Source organism: Narcine bancroftii, chromosome 12 (assembly GCF_036971445.1).
Source record: "Narcine bancroftii isolate sNarBan1 chromosome 12, sNarBan1.hap1, whole genome shotgun sequence".
NCBI lineage: Eukaryota > Metazoa > Chordata > Chondrichthyes > Torpediniformes > Narcinidae > Narcine > Narcine bancroftii.
The window spans coordinates 80,138,085-80,163,031 of record NC_091480.1 but is presented as its reverse complement, the minus strand read 5'-3'; the positions used below and the strand labels follow the sequence as shown (position 1 = coordinate 80,163,031).

Here is a 24,947-nt window from a genome sequence, read left to right as displayed (position 1 = left end):
CTCCGGCACACTACAATGCTCTGGATCAGCACACGCCCCTCACTGTAACACTGACACATCCCACACTCCTCACGTAACACTGATATGCCCCACACCCCTCACTGTAACACTCTGATGCACCCCACACCCCTCAATGTAACAGTCTGATACACCCCACACTGTAACACTGCTATGCCCCACAGGCCCACACCCATCACTGTAACACTGACACACCCTGCATCCCTCACTGTAACAATGATTCACCCCACACCCCTCACTGTAACAGTCTGATACACCCTACAATCATTGCTGCGTTTGTATTTTACAATCTCAGTACCTATCCAACATTTCTGCATGCTAATTAAGGTCCTAAACATTAACGTTCGTTAAATTGGAAAGGGTAAAAATAGAAGCCTGAAATGAAAGAAACTCATTCTGGTTTTGTGTAGTGAAACCGGTTTGCAATTAACTCTGCTTTCTATACAAGAACGGAATGGCTGTTTCAAGGTCGATAAAGTTACATGTTAAGAAAAATAGAATTGTATTTGTGACGATGAAATTTGGCCATGTTAACCATAAAGTGAAAATTCTGATACTGCACGGCTGTAGCCTGGGGCAGGCTCGCTTTCACACCAGGCAGTGCGAAACCTGTGGGATGGGGACCGACGCTCTCTCCCACTTGGATTAATACGCAAGCTGGAAAAGGCATTTTGTTTGCCTCAGTATCACTGATCATTTAATAGCTTTCTTGTCAGCTGTTTAAGTTAATGTAAGACAAACGAGTGTTGTATGGTAATGCAATACGCCCTATGCCTGTGGTCCATGCAGAACAGTTCAAGATTGCGAATGTCCCCAGACTGCGCTCTATCGTGCCTCACGGGAGGCAATAATGACCCTGAGACAAACAGAAGGAACAAATTGATTTTTTTTTTCTCTGCTACATATTGTCAGAGAATAGAATCTATGTATGGTTCCGATGATTATTCACTCCAAGCCCTTCAACTGCAGAAGTCGCTGGAGATGTAACTACGCAGGTGAGACTTTTAACTGTAAGCCTGAACCTCTCCAAAGTCACATTCTGATGTGCTTAAGAATGTAAGAAATGGGAATGGAGGGGCCATCTGCTTGCCATTCTGAGAGATCATACCTCAACACCATTTCATGAACATATGCCTCGCTCCAATCCATCACTCAGCGACTGAGCCTCCAGACCTGCAATACTGTGCGTGGTTCTGGTATGCCATGCTCTATGAAGGGTGCGATTAAGTGAGGGAGATTGCAGAAAGGGTTCACCAGGATGCTGCCAGGCCAGGATGCCTTGAGTGAAAAGGGGAGACTGGATAGGCTGGGACTGTTTGCCCTGGAGTGAAGGAAGCTGAACGGTGACCTTGGAGAGGTTTGTAACGTGATGAGGGGCGCAGATAAAGAGAATGGTCACAGCGTTTTTTCCAGAGGGCGAGGATTTAAGGTGGGAGGGTGTGGTGATACACCACTGAATACTGTTACTTGGGTTACTGGCGCTGTGTACATGTTTGGTTCAGATGTATGGCTGGGGATTATTGATGGTGTATATCAGAGAGGAAAGGTCAAAGGGGACCTCAGGAGCCGGTTTATCACTCAGAGGGTGGGGTGGGTGGAATGAGCTGGAGGAAGTGGTAGAGGTGGGGACAATTTCAATATTAAAACCACTTTCAGATAGGTTAGGAGGTATATGGGCCAAATTCAGGCAAAACAAAAGCACCTTGGCAGATCATCAGACCATAAGATATAGGTGCAGAAACAGGCCATTTGGCCCATCTAGTCCACACTGCCATTCCAGCACGAGCTGATCCATTCTCCCACTCAGACCCACTCCCCTGCCTTCTCCCCATAGCCTTTGATACCCTATTTCTGCTTTAAATACACCCAACAGCATGGCCTCCACAGCCACCCGTGGCAGCAAATTTCAGAGGTTCATTATTCTCCAGCTAAAGAAATCGCTCTACATCTCTCTTTAAAATGGGCGCCCTTCAATGGCCCCTTGTTCCACAATCCCCTACTATAGGAGAGAAATACAGATGTCTGCAGAAGCTGTGATTGTAATTCAGCCACTCTTACAAAATCCATAGGAGGTGAAGATATATTAACGACATTTCAGGCCCCCATGAGGTGAGTTCCTCAAGATCAGTTAGGAGAGAGTTAGACCGATGATCTAAAGGTCCCTGGTTCAATCCTGGGTGTGGCAGTGGTGGGGTCTTTCTTTCATTTCACCATGCTGCTTGTTTCCCTGCAGACAATTACCATTTCTGCTCCAGTCATACTTTCCAAATATTTCTTAGGTCTGATATTTCTGGCCTTGAGGAAAGGCTCAGGCTCAAAATGTTAGACCTGAGAACTACAGAGAAGAAGTGGAAAATCTCGTGATATGGTGCAAGAATAGCAACCTGTGTGTCAATGTGGACAAGATGAAGGAGACGATCGTGGACTTCAGGAGGACCAGGAATAACCACCCTCCACTACATATCAATAACTCATTAGTGGAGAGAGTAGAGAGCATTAAGTTCCTTGGAGTCCACTTAACTTGTGACCTATAATGGACACGCATCTTCTCGGTTGTCGGGAAGGCACAACAGCGACTGGACTTCCTGAGAAGACTGAAACGAGCAAGGCTCCAACCAACATCATGTCAACATTCTATAGGAGTGTCCTGGCCGGCTGCTTCGCAATGTCGTACGGTTGCTGCATAGAAATGGATTGAAGGTCAAACCACAGGACCATAATAATGGCAGTGAGGATCACTGAAGTCTCCCTCCTCCTATCAAAGTTGTCTATCGGAGGAGCGCCAAAAAATTATTTCAAAAATGTATTCCTTACTTCAGGCGGGAACTCCTAAACAAGGATTGTGGAGGAGAAGCTTGTATGGTCCTGAGATCATGAGGGTAATCCCATCTGGAGCTCTGCTCCTCGTAGGGGCACCCATGGTGGTAAGGTTAAGGGTGAGATCCCTGACAAAGAACAATCCAACCAAGACCTCAACAGTTGGACAGGGAGACAAAGTTACTTCGAAGGCTGCAACAAATCCATAAGCTCCAATCATCATGGTTTCCAGCTTGTTGGAACTCATTGGTTGATTTGTGGAGTATCATGTCCTTCTTGGAGTGCAACATCAAGTCCACGTTAAACAAATGCATGCACAGGCATCTTCGCTTGGTGGAAAACGGAACGAAGTCCATCATCCTCGACCTCAAAGGTTAGCCACAACAACGAATCAAGACAAAGGTGGGAATCAGATTTGGGTATAAAAATTGATCCATTTTGCTGGTCCAACTCATGTCAGGACAACATGATGAACACAAATAATATAAGGTATCGGCTGCTGCAAACTAACTTCTTTCATCAGCTACACCTTACTCCACAAAAGTTACATACATTGAAATTGGATACATCAGACCAGTGTTTACGAAGTGGTCAAGAAATAGGTACTTTCTGGCATTCAACCTGGTTATGCCCTAAAGTAAGGCCTTTCTGGGAAGATTTGGGCAATCTCCTGGTAAAAAAAGTATTGGAATTCGATACCCTCAGGTAGCTGAATTATTTTTACTGGGAATTTAGAAGATGTAAGACCTAAACTGAGTCTGTCGAAATATCAATTAAGATTCATTAAGCTCACTTTAGCAGTGGCCAAGAAACGTATAACAGTTACTTGGAAATCTGATTCCCAACTAGGTTTAGTCCGCTGGAAGATAGAAATGCATCATTGTGTTCCCCTGGAGAAGATCAGAAACAGGTAGGATGTATTTTTAAGAATATGGAATTCATACCTAAGGTATATCGGGGTGAACCTTTTAATGATTTCTCCCCCCACCCCCATCTCTTCCCCCTGGTGCTCGCAGCACTGAGGACCCTCAATAAGTCCTATTATTTGTCCCTTAATGGGAGTGGGGTTTATCCGAGGTGAAGCAATCTTTTCTTTTTCTTATTTTCTCTCTTCTTACTTTTTCTTCTTTACTTCTTTCTTGTTTCTTGGGGGAGGGTGGGAGGGGTCCTCTTATTTTGTTCTTCTTTCTCTCTATTATCTTTCTATTCTCTTTTTCCCCCTTTGTTTCAACATGGACATTGAATTTGTTTTTTTTTGTAGTATTATAATTGGAATTTTTCTTTCTTTATAATAATTGAATCACATGTTGACTTTTCTTCTTTTTTCTCACTTTAATATTGACAGTGGATCGATTAATTTGTATTATTTTGTTAATATTATTGATATTGTTTTTTTCTTATTCTTCATTTTGACTGCATGCTGATTGAAAAAGAAAAAAAAAATGCTCTACCAGAATTGTTGTCTGAAAAGGACACGCAAAATCATTGATGATCCCTTCCACCCCGCACACATCACCTTTCAGCTGCTCCCATCGGGTAAGAGACGCAGGCGGCTCGGAGCCAGCACCATCAGGCCGAGGAGCAGCTTCTTCCCACGGGCAGTGAGACTGCTGAAGGACCAAAGGAACAGCTCACATTATGAATACTTGACTTGCATGTGTATTGTTTGTCTGTGTGTGTGTTATGTCTGGTTGTGTGTCTGTGTGTTTTGCTCCGAGGACCGGAGAATGCTGTTTCATCAGGTTTTACTTGTGCAATCAGATGATAATAAACTCGATCTTGAAATCATTCTTGTGAATCTCCTCTGAACTCTCTCCAATGCCAGCATACTCTTTCTTAAATAAGGAGCCCAAAACTCTACCCTGTACTCCAAGTGAGGCCTCACCAGTGCTTTATAAAACCTCAACATCACATCCCTAATCTTGTATCCTGTTCCTCTAGATATGAATGCCAACATTGCATTGGCCTTCTTCACCAGTGACTCTTCAACCTGATTAACCTTCATGGTATTCTGCATGAGGCCTTCCAAGTCCCTGTGTACCTCCAAATTTTGAATTTTATCTCCATCAAAATAGTAGTCTGCTCTTTTTCCCCCTTCTACCAAAGTGTAAGACCACACTTTCCAACATTGTATTTTATTTGCCCATTCTCCTAATCTATCTCAGTCCCTCTGCAGCCTCTCCATTTCCTCCTCACTACCTGGCCCTCCACCTGCCTTAAGCCCCTTTCACACTGGCGTCCCACTAAATTGGCCGTTCAGTGTCCTGGGATAGGAATGGGGGTGTAGCTTTTCACACTTGACTACTGCTAACTGGGACACTGAATGCTTTCACACTTGAAAGGAGCCATCCCCGGGGTTACGACTGTTCTACCTTCTACTGGTGACGTCATGATGTGTCGAGTGATGGTGGACCTGCTCTCATTCCTGATCAATCTTACATTTGAACAAAATTAATCATGCCTAATCATAACATAATTAAGCTTAATGTACAGCACAGTATGAGCCCTTCAGCCCCTGTTGTTGATGTGCCGACTTATATAAACCTTTATAAGGGACCATGGGAAAGTGCTAGTAATAAATAGCAATAGCAGACAATTTTTAAAGAGTGGGAAAGTTGGTAGCGCTATCATGTACAATTTATAAATACTGAGGGAAAAATCGATGGCGGACCTGCCCTCCCAGAATGCTGTGCGGCAGAGAAAAGGCTGTATGCATGGCTGCATGCACCGATCATTATGGAGGGGTTTCTCTGCCACATGGCATTCTGGGAAGTCAGGTCCACCATCACTTTTTCCCACGGTCTTTAGAAATTATGCGCTATAGCGCTACCAACTTTCCCACACTGTTTTAAAATGGTCCACTATTGCTATTTATTGCTATTTATGTCCTCTTTCTCTCTCTCTCTCTCTCTCTCTCTCCCACTGAGACGTTCCCATGGCAAAGTTTATACCTTCATTTTAACCTTCTTCCTGCATTCATGAAAAAACTTGGGTCATTTCAATCCCACAATGCAATTGCCTGTTTCACACTTGCATGATTGCGTCTGCAGACACTGGGGATTGGACTAGGGATCGAGGCCGTCGATCCCTGGTGTGAGATGATGTTATCTCATGCCGGCGTTGAGCTGATTTTACTTTCACGCTAGACATTTTAAGGCCGATGGGCCGTTAATTCCTGGGATCACTTGCAAGTGTGAAAGGGGCTATTGTATCAGCTGCAAACTTAGCCACGAAGCCATTTATTCTGCAATCCAAATCATTCACATAAAATCTAAAAAGAAGTGGTCCCAACACTGACCCCTGCAGAACACCATTGGTAACCAGTAGCCAACCAGAATAGGCTCCCTTTATTCCCACTATCTGTTTCCTGCTGATCTCTACCTATGCTAGTACTTTAATTCCATGGGGCTTTCATCTTGGTCAGCAGCCTCGTGCGATGCGATGGATGATGGAATGTAGGACGATATTATGCAATGATTTGACGACTGCTGTCAAGGGTGGAGAATTCCAAAGACTCCCTAACCTCTGGGTGAAGAACTATCTCCTCATCTCCAATCTGCAGCCAACACCTTATTCTGAGAGTGTAAGGCACCCTGGCTGTGTAATCAACTCAATACACCCCTCCCTGTAATCATCTGCTACACCCCACACCTCTCACTACTACAGCGCCGGTGTCCCGGGTTCGATCCACTGCTGTCTGCAAGAACTTTGCATGTTCTCCCTCTGACTGTGTGGATTTCCTCTGGGAGCTCGGGCTTCCTCCCAGGTTCCAAAGGTGCACGAGGTTAACTGATCACATGGGTGTAAATGGATGGTACAGGCTTATGAAGGATCTGTTGTTCTATGTTGGAGGGAAGAGGTGATCGAGTTCTCCTACCAAATCTATGGCCTTCCAATTCCAAAGGCAGCAGGTGCAATGGGAACAGGTACAGTTGAGAGACCTCAGTTGACACAGTGGGGCAGACAGCAGACCTGCTGCCTTCCAGCTCCGGAAACCCTGTTCAATCCCGACCTCGGGTCCTCAGGGTGTGGAGTTTGCCACATTCTCCCAGCATAGGTTTCCCCTCTCCCCCCCACGCCCCCCCCCCCCCCCACCCTGGGTGTTCCTGCTTCCTCTCACATCCGAGATAACATGCAGTTGGTGAGTTAATTGGCTGCTGTAAGTTGTCCCCGGTGTTAGAATCCGTGGGGAGTAGATGGGAATGTGGGGGGGGATAAAATGGGCTCTGTGTAAAACAGGTGGTTGATGGCTGGTGCAGATCTGCTGGGCTGAAGGACCAGTTTCCTGGCTGTGTGACTGTTGCCCCACTTCTCGCAACCCCACCCCTGAGTCACACACCATCCTGACTTGGAAATATGTCCTCTCATCACTGGGTACAAACCCTGGAATTCCCTCGTCAACAGCACGGTGGGGGCACCTTCACCAGGACTGCAGCTGCTCAAGTTCTCCTCCCTCTCTCAAGGGCAATTAGGGATGGGTAATAAATGCTGGCTCTGTCTGCAACGTTCACATCACCAAAGAGGAATTAAAAATAATCTCCTGACCTCTTGGCTTGATTCCAGCTGCTTATCGAAGACTAAAAGGCACAGCGCAGTGACCCTTACCTTATATTTATCCACTCTCTATGAACCCCTTGATTTGATTTGTAACTCTGTAACTTCTTTAGAGCAGGGGGTTTGAATTTTCTGCCTTCACACCTCTTTCACTGATCACAAACAGTGACTTTTAATGATTCCTCCCCTCCTCCCTTTGTACATTTTCATGCTCCCACTCAAGGGAGGCTCACCTTTAATTAAACCTTCAAGATGGGGGTGGAGAGAAGGAGGAGGGGAGGGGGAGTGAGAAAAGAGAGAGAGTGAGTGTGCGTGAGAGAGGGAGGGAGGGAGAGAGAGCGGAGAGACAGAAGAGAGGGGAGTGATGGAGAGAGGGAGGGAGAGAGAAAGGAGAGACAGGAGGGGAGAGATGGAGAGGGAGGGAGAGAGAGCAGAGAGGGAGAGGGAGGGAGAGAGAGCAGAGAAACAGAGGGAGAGTGAGGGAAGAAGAAAGAGGAGAGAGGGAGGAAAAGGGGTGAGAGGGTAGGGAGATAAAAGGGAGAGAATAGGCTAGGGGGTGATAGAGGGCAGAGGGAGAGAGAGAAAGACAGGGAGAGAAGGTGATAGGGGGAAGAGAGAGAGAGAGAGGGGGAGGGGTGGGGAGAAAGAGGAGGCAGATGGAGAAGGAGAGGGGGATATATATTGTGATGAAGGGAGAAATTGCCTGAAACTACACCATATGTTTTGTGACTGCATCTCATTAGTTAGTCTGTGGTTTTAACAGGACCATTTCTCTTCACAATACATCAGATAACAACTGTTAAAATAGCAAACAAGGGGATTTATTCTGTTAAATATTTGCATAATAATATCACATGGAATAAATTTAATGATGTTAAGATAGAAAAAGCAAGAAAGAGAAGGAAAGATGGAAATAGACATGGTACTGATAAATAAAGAGAGAAAATTAAAGTGGATAAAAGGATGAGAGAAAAATATGGGGTGTGAATATAAAAGAGGAAGAGTAGGAGGGAAAAAGAAATACATGGAGAGGTTATTGAGCTTGGAAAGACAGGAGGGAGGTGAGAGGAATGTAGGGATTGATAGAGCGGGGAATAGACATGTGAGGGAGAGATGGGGATGGAGGATGAGGTAAAAGGAGAGGCAGAGATCATGGGAGCGAGTTTGGAAATAGGGCCTGTCAAAGGATTTGGAATTGGGACTCAGAGAAGTTCACAGATGGAAACATTCAGGATGGGAAAGAGTGAGATAAAAGCCACACTGGTAAATGACTGCGGAAGCAGAATGGGTGGTCATTGCTGGAAGGTTATTCCACCTCAGGACCTGCCAAGTCTGGTCAAGAACCTCATCAGTTCAGCCGGGTGTGCCTGCCATCGGGAGCACACATATGCTGCTTCCTCCGGGCTTGTAATGTATCCACCCCAGCAGACGGGAAGGGGAGGGGCAGCGTAATCAGTCTCAGGCCTGCCCGGCTAATAGAGAAAAAGATGAAGAAAATGTATCCTTTTTCCGCTCACTTATAATTTCGTCACCACTAGCAAAATGTTGATTAAATCAGGATTACAGGTTGGATACCATGGCAGAGCAGGCTTGTGGCCACAACCACACACTTCATCAATCTTACTGCGGAGGCACTTCCATAATAAGGCAGTGAGAACAGATCTGAAAGCAATGTGATGTATTCCACCAAGATGTTACACTGCTCGGATTAAAGCATCCTGCTGCCTCTGTAGACGTCTTACAGAGATCAAGGGGGGCCGTGGAAAGGAGTTCAGATCATTCCTGGCTCTCCTTAACGTGCTTGTGTAGTTGATACATTGGCACAGCTTCCTGTTACTACAGACAATTTGCACAGTCATTTCTGCCAATATTCCACTGCTAATTTTCTGAGGTACCCAGTAGCTGGGATTGACGGGTCCTGTGCTGACACCCTCTGAGGTGGGCAGTGTTCTCAGCTCCCAGAGTTAGACCCAAATCCTGGGCTCCCCAAGCATGCCCTCAGGCTTATGACAGCTCATGGGATCTACACCTGATGTGCAGTTCCTGTTATTCAGGAGGGAGGCCAGATGCAAAGGCAGTGAAGGAGATGGATGGGCAAGGGGTGGGTGGGGGGAAAGGAGGGCAGGGAAAGGAGGAGGGAGGGGTGGATAGGTGGGATGGTAGGAGGGAAAGGAGGGGTGGGTGGGCTGGGAGGAAGTGGAGGAAGGGAGTGGAGGGTGGGTGGGGGGGAACAGGGAGGGAGTGCTGGCGAAGGTGGGATGGGGTAGGGTGGAGGAGGGAAGGGAGGGTTTGGAGGGGTGGGTGAAGTGAGGGGAGGGGTGGGTTGGGAGAGGAATGGGGAGGGAGATGGTAGGTGGGGTGAGAAGAAAAGGGAGGGGAGGGGTGGGTAGGGTGGGAAGGGGAGGGATGGGTGGGGTAGGGGTAAGAGAACGGAGGGATGGGAAGGGAGGGGTGGGTATGGATGGGGGAACAGGGAGGGAGAGGCGGGTGGTGGGGAGGGGAGCAGATGGAAGGGTGGGGGTAAGGAGGAGGGTGGGGTGGGGGGAAGGGGGAGGGGAGGTGAGAGAGGGGTGGGGGAAAGAGAACAGAGGGGGAAAGGGAACAGAGGCTGTTACAGAAATGCAGGAGAGGGCCTGGATCTCGCTGTCACTGCAGAGCAGAGAATGCAGACGTTAGCAGAGTTTTAACACGAGCCAAGAGACTGGGACAATTTGCCCTGGGGCAGAGAAGGAGAGTTAATGAAGATTCCTTAAATTATGAAGGGTTTTGATAGCAAATAAAGAAAGATTATTTGTATTACTTGTGGAGGCAGCACTGAAGGACTGCCGATTTATGAGTCTCATTAGGGCGTGAGGGAGAGATCAGAAGAAATTTCCGTATGTCAGAGCAAGGAACACTTCACTGCAGTGAACGGCTGAGGCACACACCATGGCAACTTTCACAGAAGTGAATATAAATCATGTGGGGTCAGGGTGAGAGGAATCAGGCAGGTGGGCGGAGGGGACCAACGAACGATTGTACACACCATCGGACGACTGTACACTCGCACCACCAGTGGACGACTTTACACTCACACCACCAGCGGACGATTGTACATTCGCACCACCAGTGGATGACTTTATACTCACACCACTAGTTGGACAACTGTACATCCACACCACCAGTGCAGGATTGTAAGCTCCCCTACCAGCTAGCCTCTCACCATTCTTGAGAAACATCTCACTGTCTGAATTTAATTCATTTTTCCCTTTTAACAAAGGCAGTTTTTTCAGTGATCACATGAAATCACGTTCATGCAGTATGAGAATACCTCCAGTTACACCAAGGTTCAAATTTAATATGGTTATCATTGTCAAGAATACACTCTAGTCTCTGTGGTGCCCACTGGTCCCGGAAATTCCCACTGGTCCCGGAAATTCCCCCATCGTACTCTGGACACCACATGCTTTTTTTCTCCAGGGAGAAAGTGGTGTGGGCACAGACGTAAACCCTGGGAGAGGGGCAGGCAGACAGCCTGGGCTGAATCCTCGACTGCCTGCCAACTCTGAATGGGCACCTTGGCCAAGCCCAGGAGCAAACTGACCAGGTAATTCCTCCCAAGCTTCTCATTGGGGGGAACCGAAGATCAGGAGCATGGGGCTGAAATGCAGCCAGAACTGGAAGAGCATCCATTTCAGACATTCAGAGACTGCAGCCTAACGCACTCCATGTCCATGTGGGTATCTGCCTCCTCCTAGCCACAGAAATTGTTGGTAAGGTTTAAGAAAAGTTTTAATATCAATAATTTGAAAAAAAAAGTTTTTCCATTCGGGTTTTAATTAATTCTGCCAGGAGAGGCATTTTTTCATGTCTACAACCTACGCCGATATGCCCTGCACGCCTTCCCTCCCCCAGCCACAGAAATGACAGGAGGTTGATAGTCTGTAGACTGACCTAAACATCCATTCCAATGTCCTGTTTGACTGATCTCTCCTTACTGTTGGTGCCCACTAATCCAGGCAGCACCAGGGTACACAACAGGCTGATGGTGGCACCTTGTGGGTTGGGCAGCATCTGGGGGCAGACATGGGCAGTCGACATTTTGGGTTGGGACCCTTGTATTTCAGCATCCTGCTAAACTTCTGAATTCTTTCCAAAGCCTTCACCTCCTTCCTGTAACAGGGCGACCAGAAGTGCACACAATAGTCCAAGTGTGGCCTAACCAAAGTTTGATATCGCTGACACATAACTTCCTTCCTCTTCTACTCTCAGCCCTCACTGAAGGTAAGCATCCCATATGCCTACTCTACCATCCTATCGACTTGCCTGGCCATATGTTACCACTGTGGAGGGGATGTGGAAACAAAGCACAAGTACCTCACCACCAGGGCCCGATTAAGGCAGTGCGGGGCCTGTAGCATATGTTATAAAGGGGCCCTAAATTTAAAAAGTACACGGAATTATTGAAGCACATAAACTTCAGGCTGAACATTAACGTGTTCTGCATTTGGGGGTGACAAATTAAGTGGTAGAAAGGGCACTTACTTGTGTGTACAGCCATGTTTCTCCTCGCGCGCATGCGTGAGTGCCGACTCGTGCATGCGCAGTGAGGGGTAAGTTTGACGGCAGTGGACGAAGTCCTGGCTGGCGCATATGCGATGAGGGGGAAGTGTGACGATGGCGCCCCCCCCCCCACCCCCGAGAGAGTTTCCGACGCTGACCCTGCATGTCCTCCGTTTTGATAAGTTTGAAATAGCCAGTGTCAACCCTGCCCCCATCCCACTCACCCGGGGTCCCAGTAGCGGCTCATTGCCTTGTACTTGAGGCTCCAGCTCCTGCTGTAGTTGGTGACCAGCTTGGCGCCCTTATAGGGGAAGAAGAGTGCCTTCTCGCAGTCCTTCAGCTGCACGTAGAAGGCGCCCAGGCTGCAGCAAACGCGGCACTCCAGCATCTTGTTGTCGTTGCCGAGCGCCTTCTCAAAGCACTCAAGTGCCTTCTGGAAGGTGCTGAGGCAGAGGAAGGTGTTGCTCATGCCAAAGCAGATCTGCCCGTTGAAGTGCAGGCGCAGCAGGCCGCCCTCGGTGCCGAGGCATGTCCTGCAGTAGGCCACGGACTCAGAGAGCTCGCATGGCTTCTCCTGGCTGCGCGCTAGGTTGGGGTAGGCCTCAGTGATCTGATACTGGTTGCTCTTCCAGCGGACCACCTCAGATTGGGCCACGGCGAAGTGCAGCATGTTCTCGTACTTGAATTGATAGCCTGCAAGCACTTAGCGCAGGGCCCGTAGCATAAGGGAGGTGAGACACTGGTCTCCATTTAAAATGCACCATGCAAATTAACCACACAGCTTGGATGAAACATGCTCCTGAACTAAGCAAACCCTCTAGTTTAGTGGAGGCCTTCAACTACACATTGGTCTAAAATGTACACCTCAGATAAACAAGCCCCGAAATGTCAGCCTAACCTTAAACATCCCAGCGAAACACACCCCTCAAATTGGAATATATGCCTCAAACTGCTGGTGTTGGGGGCAGCTAAGGTAGGCAGCAGGGATAAAGAGGAAAGAATGAAAGGAGATGTGTTTTTTTTAAAACTTCAGACATACAACATGGTAAAAAGGCTCTTCCAGCCCAGAAACCAGTGCCACTCAACTACACCGATTCAACTCCATTTGTTTTGGAGGGTGGGAGGAGACCGGAGCATTCAGCGGAACCCACGCAGACATGGGGGAGCACTTACAGACAGCATCGGTTTCGAACTCAGATGCTGGTGCTGCAGTAGCAGTGGGGGGGGGGGGGGGGGGGTGGGGGGGGAAGAGATTGTAATCATGACCTGGAGCACAGACAGGACCCTAGACAGAGAGCCTGCAGGTGACCTCCCCACCACCAATGGAAGGATGGGGTGAGAGGTGGGGTGGGACTTTCCCCAGCCGACGTTCCTCTTCATCCTACTAAAGAATCTGTCCCGCCTCGTCAGTTTAAACAAGCCACCCTGGCCACTGGCTAGGTGAACAGGGGGCATGTACTGGTCATGTTTGACATTCAGGTTTTGCAAAGAGTTAATCGCATGACAAGTTCACTGGGGCTTGCCCCACTGTGCGAGGTGGAGGCTTCTCAAGGAACCTGCAATTCGCTTCCTCCGAGATTTTGCAAAGCGTCAGGGGCTGTTTCCTCTCCGTCCAGTGGAAGAGGATAAGGATCTGGACAGGGGTTTCCTGCCTGCACCCTTCCCACCTCCCTCAGGCTTTTCAGTGTCTTGTATTGATACATGTGGCAGTGGTGATAAGGAGGTGGCTCGACCTTCACATCCGAACACAACACTCTACCGGGAAGTCTGGATGTCTCCTGCTTTGTCCAACAAGATGAGGTGACAACCGATACAACGTGGGTGACCTGGTTTCCTTAACCATGCACGTCAGGGTTTATCTCAGGAACAGGAGTTCTGCTGCCTTTTGCATCCGTTAAAATCTCCGCTGATTCCTACCTTAACTCCATCTACCTGTCTTTTCTCCTCCTTGTTACTCCAGTCCGAATGTTTTAGCAAGCTCAAGTACCTGATCCTTTAGAGCCAGGGAATTCCAGATTCCCACTTACTTTGTATGGGATAGCACTTCCTGAGTTCCCTCCTGAACTACTCTAATTTTAGGACTGCACTTCCTCCTCCTTGAGAGCCCTGCCAGAAAAATACTCTCTGAGATTCCTATTTTATCTTTAAACCTTCAGCTAAGACTTAAAACCTTCCAAACACAAGGCAATATAAGACCAACCTTTGTAACATGTCCTTTCAGCAACTCTTAAAAAGATTCACAACATTCTACTCCCTGGCATACACCAGTCGCTCCAAGGCCAAGGGTTCCCTTGGCAAATGAGGCCAAGTTTACTTCAGACTGGTCCAGAATTCTCCACCAACAAAACTGAGATCCAGGCCAACTGGTTTCATTCAGCTCGTTGCTCAGTTTGTCTCTCATCTTCCGGCGCTGCTCCGACAGTCCTGAACCTTTGCTGCTCACCGGATATTTTGATCCCTCTTCCCTGAGCGCAGACGGTGTCACGTTGAACTGTGCCTTCATGCACTGCTGTAAGGACAGCTCTGCCGTTGGTGGAGATCTGGGAGACCAGGGAATGGAGGCACACAGCTCTGCTCTGAAGGGTTCAACCGCCCGGTCCTGATGCCAGCGGCTCTGCACAGGCTTTAAGCGGCCTGTCGGAGGAGCCGACGGTGTTTGTAAGGACAATCCCACAACTGTGGAAGTCAGTGCCCAAGATGCTGGCACCTGTGCTTGGCAGCGGCCATGAGGGGTTGCAGAAGGAACAAAGACGGCAGCGCGACTGCAGCTCGCAGCAGCCTCTCTGGACACGGGTGTTACACTTACCCAAGTAGGTGCCGTGAAGGAACACTAAAATGGATCAAGGACAGTCTCTGGAACAACGGGGATTGGGAAAGGCAGTGGTGGAGACATCACGAAGGAAGCAGACCTCTTGAGAAGTCGCTGAGGTCCGACTCGAACAGCTGGTGCTGGCGGCCTGGTGGTCACAGATGAACTCTCCGTGTCAGGGACGGTGGTGTGGTGAGAGGAGTCGGTGGAGAAGGCTGGAGTTGGTGGTACCTCAAGGCTGGAGTCGGCAGGGCCACGACTGACAGTCTCAAGGTGGGGTGCGGCTGCGAAGGCCTTCTGCATCGCTGGCAGCCATGCTGTGTCGGGCTGAAAGAACGGCGATGAGTCTGGATCAGTGGGCTGCGTGTGGGCTTGGGCACCCACGGCGGGTGTGTCAGCCGGGAGTGTGAGGTTCAGTAGCAGGACTCTCGCTACCATCTGCGACCTGGTAGTGGTCAGAAACCTCAGATGGCAGCACGGTGGAAGGCTGCAGCAGCCTCTGGACCAGAAGGGGAGGGGCGGAGGGAGGGCGGGAGTACTTTATGCAGATATAAACATTGCTGCCCTGTCTTACTGAGCCATGGACTGGTCTCAGTCCATAAATATGTTCCGTTCACTGTTATTTTGCAATATTCTGTTGAGTAGTTTGTTTTAAAGTTAGATGTAATATTATCCTGTTAATTAGTGAGGGATAAAATTGTAACTGGGAGGCTGGGATAAGATGGTGGCCGTAGTTCGAGATGGCTGCGGGGCAGTTGCTCACAGCAGCCCCTCGTTACGGTGCCATTTTTCCCACTTCTTTGCTTGGTCTTATGTTTAGTATTATGTTATTAAGTAACGCCTTGTCCTGGAGAAAAGCAATTTCATTTTTATGGCTGTTTTACAGTTTTTAAAATGACAATAAAAGGCTGACTGACAATCCGGCAGGGCAGCAGACTGGTACAAGGGACCCGAAACAGGCAGACTCTACCTGTTGAGAAGCAGAGAAGACGACCCTGCTTGACCATGGGAGCTCAGCGGCTGAGGGTGATGTAGTCAGCGGACTTGCATGGGCTGCAGGATCGTGGAGACTGGCTCAGGTATTGGAACTGGGACTGGAGAGGGTGCTAATGGCAAGAAGGGACCCCCACCGAAAGGCCTGGGGGGGTTGAAGGCTTCCTGACCGGGTCGGAGGTTTGGATCTGGAGCTTGGGTTGTCGATGAATCGAGCAGGAGGCTGCCCAGCTGCAAGAGCACTGGAACAAGTCCACGGACACACAGTGATTCTGAAGGGATTCTCTTTTGCTTCTCTTTCTTTCTTACTGTAAGGGGTGCCGGGTGACCCTAATGGCAACTCTTCGTCTGTCTTACAGCAGGTAGAAGGCAATTTCATGCAACACCCACATGCTCTGTACTATTACATGACAATCTTAAAACTTCACAAACCATTTGTGCCATCAGTGGACGGCATCTTTCCCCCAGTCATTCCTATCATAGAGTGGTGCAGCACAGAAACAAGCCCTTTACCCATCTTGGCCATGCTGATCATTTGGCCCATCCCATCTGCAGCCTTCTCTGCCTTAGGATTTTGAGTACTTGTCTCAATGCTTCTTAAATCAATAGAGAGTCTCTGTCTCCACCACCATCTCAGCATCCCAAATACTTTCTCGGTGAAAATATTCCTTCTTTAAATTCCATCTAAATCGCCTGTCTTTCACTGAATGCATGCTCTAATCTTGCCTCAGATGATGTCCTGGGGAATCTCCGCAGGCTCTAGAATGGAAGCGTCAAAAGAATTCTGTTTTTAGAACCTGTGGATGCCAATTCTGATCCCCCCACCACCCACCCCTTCCATCAGGGGAAAGATCCCTCTTTCCGAATGTGAACCACTTCTGCTTCGTCACGGGACCCGCTCTGCTGGAGGAACTCAGTGAGTCGAGCAGCCTCGGTGAGAGAAAAAAGAACGGTTGACGATTTGGGCCAGAACCCTTCATCAAGACCGGGGAGGCAGCTTCCACAGGTGTTGCTCGACCCACCGGGTCCCTCCAGCAGCTTGTGTTCTGCTTCAGATTCCAGCGTCTGCCGTCTCCTAGGTGACTTTTGGTTTGGCCACTGTCCTGGGCAAAAGAGCCTGGGGGAGTCTTCCCTGAAAGATGTGATTCTGACTCAAAATACAACCTGGAATTTCAAGCCTGTGCACATAGGAATATAGGAACAGGAGTCGGCCATCTGGCCTGTCGAGCCTTCTCCGCCATTTAATCATGGCTGATTTGATGACAGGCTCATCTCCACCTACCTGCCTTTCCTCTTATCCCTTAATTCTCCTACTATATAAAAATCTAACCAACTTTTTCTCAAATATATTAGCTGAGGTCGCCTCTGTTGCTTCAATGGGCAGTGAATTCCACAGATTCACCACCCTCTGAGAAAAGCAGTTCCTCCTCATCTCCGACCAAAATATATTACCCTGGATTTTAAGGCTATGTCCCCTCATTCTCGTCTCTCCCACAAATGGGAACAACTTACCTACCTCTATCTTTATCTAAAGATAGAAGTAACTGCCAATCAGTGAATTCAAGAGGAACTGAAAAAAAAGGAATGTAATGTTCAGAATTACATGAAAAAAGCTGGGAATGGAATGGTCTGGATCGCTTTACAAGGAGCTAGGCCTGACTCAATGGAGCAAATGGCCTCCTTCTGTTCCAGAATAAGCCAATGATTCCAGGCCACTGGCCTGGGATTCTCGAGGGCTCGGTGTGCTCAGTTTTGGACCCGCTGGGGGCAGTCTTGGCTAAACCTGACCTTCCGGGATGTCCACGAACCATCAGCATTTGGAAATGTCCATGATGGGCCAGCTGGCGGAAAAGAGAGCCCTTTCTACACCCCAGTTTCAATGTTTCATGTTCCATGGGTTTGATGCAATAAGGCTTGTCATTTTGCTGAGTCCCAAACAGCTGTTTGCTTCACTGCTTGGAACCCACATGGGAACAGGCTGGGAAATTCTGGAGATCTTTTAAATTATTCTGCATTCCCTGCTCCACTGAGAGGACACAGATCACAGCAGGTTTAGATGGGGATGAATCTGCTCCCGTGGCTGGAGGATTCAAGGATTTCCTGAAGGATGGTAGGTAGGGTGGGGAAGAGAGGATAACCCTCTGCTTACAGACTGGGCTCACTGCCTGCAAGGCTGATGAAAACCGAGACAACTAGGACTGTTAGCAGGGAAGATGGGAGAATGATCTGCAGAGAGGAAGGTGAGAATGATGGGATTGCTCCACCTGAACTGATATGCTTTCAATGAGCCCAATGGTTCCATTCTGTGCGAACAAATCTATAAATCTTTGGGAAAGATACTGCCCATTAATCTAAATAGTGTTCATCTCATGTTTATTGTCACCGAGAGTAGCTTGCAAGCAGACCAGCCAGGCAGCTTATACATAGTACAACATGTCAGAGACAGTGGAGAAGTGCAGAATTACAGAGAAGACAGTTGATAAGGAGCAAAGACACTTTGGGGTTCAGTCAAGAGTCGGATATTGGCGGGAAATAAACTGTTCTCCAATCTGGTGGTGTGTGATCTCACACTTGTGAAACTTCTAAACTTCTTCCTGATAATGGGGGGGGGGGTGGGGGGGGTGGGGTGGTGAAGAAAGTGTGACCGGGTGGGAAGAGTCCTTAAATACGTTGGCTACTTTTCCGGGGCAGCAGGAGTTGTATACGGAGTTGGTTCAGGTGTGGGGGGGGGGGCGGGGTGTGTGACCGAGTCGATGGAGGGCAAGAAGGGTGTGATGCAGTCGATGGAGGGGCAGGGGATGTGATGGAGTTGATGGAGAGAAAAGAAGGGGGGTGTGATGGAGTGGAAGGGGGTGTGATGGAGTCGATGGAGGGAAAAGAAGGGGGGTGTGATGGAGGGGAAGGGGTTGTGATGGAGTCGATGGAGGGAAAGAAGGGGTGTGTGATGGAGGGGAGGGGGTGTGGGATGGAGGGGAGGGAGTGTGTGATGGAGGAGAGGGAGGTGTGTGATGGCGGGAATGGGGTGTGTGATGGAAGGGAGGGTGTGTGTGATGGAAGGGAGGGTGTGTATGATGGAGGGGAGTGGATGTGTAATGGTTTGAGTACATTCCCAACCCTCTGCAGTTTCTTGTGATCTTGAACAGAGCTGTTGGTGTCCCAAACAGAGAGGAACCCTGACCAGATGCTTTCAATGGTGAACTTTCAGATTTCAGGTTTACTGTCAGAGTACATACATGTCATCACATGCAGCTCTGAGATTCCTTTCCCCATGGGCGATGCAGAATTACCACTATTTGTATTTGTGATTGCATCCTGAATACATTTGGGTGTATTTTATGGATTTTGGGCTTCTGATCATTAAAATCACCTTTGGTCGACTTTCACACGGATCATACTTTTGATCAAGTTAAGTACCTGTGTCTTTCAATGAGTCGGGAGTTCAAATGGCCGGGACCGGGTTGTATGTCTGCACTTGGGGTGTTGGGAGCTTGGATGAGCGGGCAGCAAGAGAGTCTGTAGCATCGGGAACTCGGATGGGTGGGTGGCTGTGGCCCAGGAGAGAGTCTGTGGTCGGGACATCGGGAGATCTGGTGGCAGGTGGGGCGTCGGGAACCTGAATGGGCGGGCAGTTAGGGCATTGAGAGCTTGGATGGTTGGGCAACCAGAGTGGGGGTCCGAAGTCAGAGTGTTGGGAGCTCTGGTGGATGGGTGGCTGAGTCAAGGGTCCGTAGTCAGGGCGTTGGGAGCTCTGGTAGGCAGGTGGTGAAGGCCAAAAATTAGGGGTGGTTGACTTTTACATGGGTCATATGATTTATTTGGCCAAATGAGGGCTCGACTATAAAACAGAAATGACTATTACACGAGTTGTCCGATTCACGGTTTTTCCTTCCAAAGTTGGTGAATGATTCAGTCAGAAATCAAAACCTGGTCTTGCCAAGTTGAGTAGCAGAAGGTGCAGTTACCTGAATGATCCATCTCTTCATCCAGGGGAATGGGTGGAGGGAAATCATCCTCTGGAAGAAAGAATTAAAAGGATCCATTAGCACAGTGGGTCAGTCACAGATCACAGGCTGGGAACTCTGACCCTGTACCATAACACTGCAATTTAAATTCAAGTCATTAAATGATCCAGGAGTTTAAACAAAGTGAGTCTCAGTTCTCAGTTTTACTTGTGTTCACAAGTGAAAAGGTCTACTGCCCTTTCCTGTCTAGCCCCTGCATTACTCCAGATATACCAATGACTCCTTAGTACGGGGGCAATTAGGGATGTGAAATAAATGCTGCTGCCGATGACACCCACAACCAATCCAACTTCAATCCTCTCGAGCCTCTGTGGATTCCCCCCCCATGATTAAGCGAGGTTCACATGGGCTCCTGGGATTCTCATGGGAAGGTGCTGGTGGGATACCTTCCTCGAATCTTGTGGCCTTGCATTGGATCGCTGGGTCCCGGCACTGGTACACAGCGCTGCTTTCCCAGCAAAACCACAATATGAATCACAGCACGAGACCGCTCTGTCCCTCTGCTCTATGCTAATGAGTTGGGGCCTCCACCTTCTGTACATGGGGGAGCTCTACTTGCCCCATAGGAGGGAGCTCCGCCTTCCCCACAGGTGAGAGCTCCACCTTCTCCATAGGAGGAAGCTCTACCTTCTCCACAGGAGGAAGCTCTCCCTTCTCCACAGGAGGGAGCTCAATCTTCCCCTGAGCAAGTGGGTATCGAGGTTTAATGAGGGAAGTTCCGAGACTGGTGCTGGAAAGCTGAAGGCCCGGCTGTCAATAGTGGAGCGATGGTTACAAGGAATGGTCCATCACAAGATAGCGGAGCAGAAGTTGGCCCGTTGGCCCACCAAGTCTGCTCCGCTGATCCATCCTCCCACTCAGCCCCACTCCCCAGCTTTCTCCCTGTAACCCTTCATGCCCTGACTAATCATAGCCTTAAATACACCCAACGGCCTCACTTCCACAGCCGCTTGTGGCAACGTTCCACAGACTCATGATCCTCTGATTAAAGATATTTTTCCACATCTCTCTTTTATATTGCCCTTTCATCCGGAGATTATGCCCTCTGACATTAGAAACCCCTACCATGGGAAACATCCTTGCCACATCTACTCTGTCCAGGCCTTTCAGCATTTGAAATGCCACCTCATCCTTCCATTCTCCAACGAGTACTGTCCAAGAGCTGACCATCATTCTTCATATGCTATCCCTTTCATTCCTGGTATCATTCCAGTAAATCTCTCTGTACCCTCTCCAACACCAGAACGTTTTTTATCTCAAATAAGGCACCCTAAATTGTACACTGTGCTCCAAGTACCCAACATTATATCCCTGCTTATACACTATCCCTCTTGATGGGAAGGAGAGGAAGGAACCCAAGGAGACAAAGGAGGTTATAGAGAAAGAGCTGAAGGTGGTTACAAACAACACAGGAACAGGCCCTTCAGCACTCAGTGTCTGTGCTGAACATGGTGCCCACTAAACTAAAATTGCTGTTTGAACATGATCTATATTCCTCCATTCCCTGCACATCCATATTGAATTGCAGAAAGTTACAGAGATAAGGAAGGGTGTAAGGGTTGGAGGGTGGGGGATTATAGAGATATGGAGGAGGTATGGTGACTGGGATTAAAGAGGGGAGGAGGTGTGTAGGGGCTGGAGCAGTTTATCCATATCGGTAGAGGGGTTGGAGCTGGAGGTGTTTACAGAGACAGGGAGGTAGAGGCAAAGACAGGTGTTGGGATTTAAATATAAGATGTAACGTTAAATCCCAAAGTTATCAGGCCTGGAGAGCAGAGACTCCTGTGTGGGCCGGGGAGTGCACAGACACCAGGCAAAGGCCCTCTGTGTATTTCTGGTGACGAAGATTTGGATGAGTGGAGAGGGCAAGAGGGAGGTCAGGTCAGAGTTTTATGAAGCTGAATTTTCTGAGTTAGTTTCTGAATAATGAGATCCAGGAATCTTGGAGTTCATTACCCCAATAGTTGTCCAGAGAGAAACACATTAGTGAGAGTTGTCCCACAGGATTATAACAACTATATCCTATTTTAGCTTCCAGCTTTTCTTGCTCCGTATACATCTCACCGTCTACACCCTGCCTTTTTGTTCAAATGGAAATCAATTCAAATCAGCTCAAGGTTCAGTGCTTATTTATAAATTTGATCTCAGCTCAGTTGAGTCAGGCTTGGGGCAGACCCAAGGGAGACCAGTCTGCACAACAGATCTCTTCAAAACAAATCAGGTCTTGGGCTGGAGCTCCTTGTGAACACATTTAACCCGATTAGAATTGACTTGGAATAAATTTGGCCCAGTGACGGCTCGCTCTGCTTATGCTGTGACGGGCCGTGTGATCCACAGAGCCAGTCTGTCCAACCACATCTGCCCAGCTACCACAACCCACACCCTTCACTCTTCCTTAGCTATTGAACTACTGGTGCTGAAGGTCAAACTCATATTCTCTCCTAAGCAGAAGTTATTAAACACAGGCCTTTAAGATGATTACAGGTTACAATCGAATGGGTAGAAATGACCTCCTCCGGTCACTGAGTCTGGAAAAAAGAGGAACCAATCTTTCAAACTGAAGCCAGGCTGTTTGGAGGGTGGTTGGGAATGTCATTCCCACATAAAAGCCAGTGGAAGTTGGGAACTCTCTCCACACAAAAAGTTATCAAGCCCAAACGGGTAGGGTTTGGATACAGATCAGTAATGACCCAGTTAAAGAAAAGAAAGGATTAAAGAGGCTGAATGGCTTCCTATTCCCATGGCCTTACCTGACTGGTCAAGTTCAGCTGTTCAGTTTGGCAACATAGTCCAAGGCGAAGAAGGAGTGACCGACTTCAGCCAGGGAAAGGAGTTTTTGAAAACTGCCATTCCAGAGGCTCGTGAGTGTTCAGCGTTGAAGAAATCAGACCAGTGTTTATGGGTGGGAAGGAGATCGAGAAGGACATGGCGCTGAAAGAAGGAATGGCGTTACGGCCGGAGCTGCTGCAACGGCAGTGGTGCTGCTGGTGTGGATCTGGAGAGTGCAGGGTCCGGAGACACAGCTCTGCTCCAAAGGGTCCTATTGCCAGGTCCTACTGCCGATAGCTCCGTGTAGGCTTAAAACGGCCTGTTGAAATCCTGCGATGGCAGGGTTAGGGCTTAAGGTGGCAGCATCTGTGTTCAGTGCGGCAATGAAGGGCACCAGTAACGGGGAGAACACCCCACGTTGAGAAAGGGAAGCAGAGGAGACGACCCTAAGGACGGTGGGTATTCTGGCGGACCAATGAGGGGCTCTGCAGCTGAAGGGCACACGCAAGCGGTGAGCTGCTGGCGACTTGCAGACGAAGAGCCCACACACGCTGCAGGCGATTAAGGTCAGAGCACTCACACCAGGCTGTGGGCTGCCCAAGACTGGCTCAGGAGAACCAGGTATCAGAACCGGTATTCAACAGGCTGCTGTTGGCAAGAACGGCTCCCGAAGTGCCATGGGCGTTGAAGGCTTCCTCATCGTGTGAGAGGTTTGGATCTAAGCTCAGGTTCTCGATGGTTTGAAATTAACCAGAGTCTTGTGCGGCTGCGGGAGTGCTGGAGGCGAATCCACGGACACTCAATGGGACTCTCTTTTGCTTCTCTTTGTCTGATCGTAAGAGGTGATGGGCAATACTCATGGTGAATCTTTGCTTGCCTTGCGGCAGATTGAAGACAATTTTGTGTAATATCACATTTCTGTTTTATTACATGACAATAAATAGTATCTGATCTGACTTGAATAGCTACCCTGAGCTGCCCAAAGAAACAATGTTGGATCAATGTTTCCCTTTCATCTAGTGTTGATGAAAAAGTAAAACTACCACAGTTATTTCAGAGGAAAGTTATTTAAAACGTTTTAACTTTTTCATTTATTTTTAAATTTAAATTTAGACATACAGTGCAGTAACAGCCTCTTCCGGCCCATGAGCCCGTGCCACCCAAATACCCCAATTAACCTACAACCTCCGTACATGCTTGTAAGGTGAGAGACAACTGGAGCACTGGAGGAAACCCACACATTTCATGGGGAGAATGTATTCACTCCTTACAGACCACCTTGGATTCCAACCTGGGTCGCTGGTACATGCTCCTAATCCTAACTAAGTGCTTGCTTAAAAAAGAATTTAGGGAGTGTCTTAAGAAAGGAGGTGATGGAGAGTTTTCGGGAGGGATCGCAGAATTTTCTACTGAAGGCAGGTGAAGCAGTGACTGCTTGTGGTGCTTGTATGTTTCTATTGACCCACCTTTTAAGATGCATGTTTAACACCACACAGTTTTGTTGGAAGAGGAGTGAGGACTTTGGGTGACCTCTGCCTCCCCCGGCATTCTTCCCAAAGTTAACACTGTAATGGCCCCGAGAAGCACAAAGGCTACAGATGCTGGAATTGTGAGCAAACCTTGAGATGCAGGAGGAGACGCTCAGGAGGCTGCAGTGCTAGGATCTGGAGCACATACAATCTCTGCCAGAGAAACTCAATGGGTCGGATGGCATCTGTGAAACACGCAAGTCAGCAGCTGCTGTGATTGCAGCAAAACCACACACAGAAATGCTGGAGGAACTCAGCCGTTCTCGCAGTGTCCTTAGGAGGTAAAGATGCATGACTGACATTTTGGGCCTGAGTACCTTGAAGAAGGGCTCAGACCCGAAACGTCGGTAATATTCCATTTCCTCCTATGGCTGCTGCAAGAACGACTGAGTTCCTCCAGCATTCCTGTGCGTTTTTACAGAGAGTGGTTAGAAATGGCCGGTCACCCTTTTGGGTCGGGACCTTCTATCGAGACCAAAGGCGTGATAGCGAGGGGGAAAGAAAAGAGGGAAGAAGGTGGGGAGGGGCTAAGCGCAGTGTTCCCTCTCAGCTGTCTGTGTCCACGTGCACAAAACAGACCGTGGGCGCCTGCACACCTGCACAACTGCACGCGCCTCGCCTTCCTCTAGGTGCGCGCGCACACAGACAGCTGAGAGGGAACACTGGCAAAGAGGTGATAGAGAGACATCACGCGTGACTCCAAAGCCGGGATGGGGGCGGGGGGTGGTGTGGAGTTAGAGAGAAAAATAAGAACAGGAGTAAGTAGAGAGGGAAACCTGGAAGCAGATGGAGGTGGGGGTTACCTACAATTAGAAAGATCAATGCTCATGATGTGGACTATAAAGACACACCCATACAAATTAACTGGCCATCCATCTCACCATGTGTTGTGGG

General features: G+C 48.6%; 1 protein-coding gene across 3 annotated transcripts in view; it reads right to left on the bottom strand.

The window, feature by feature from the left end:
- Positions 1 to 24,947, bottom strand: part of skap1 (src kinase associated phosphoprotein 1) — a 316,700-nt gene that overhangs the window by 44,018 nt on the left and 247,735 nt on the right. For all 3 annotated transcript variants that reach the window (XM_069906123.1, XM_069906124.1, XM_069906122.1), the window contains one exon: positions 19,696 to 19,746. In XM_069906123.1, the coding sequence (XP_069762224.1) occupies positions 19,696 to 19,746 (51 nt within the window). The remainder of the gene's footprint in view (positions 1 to 19,695; positions 19,747 to 24,947) is intronic.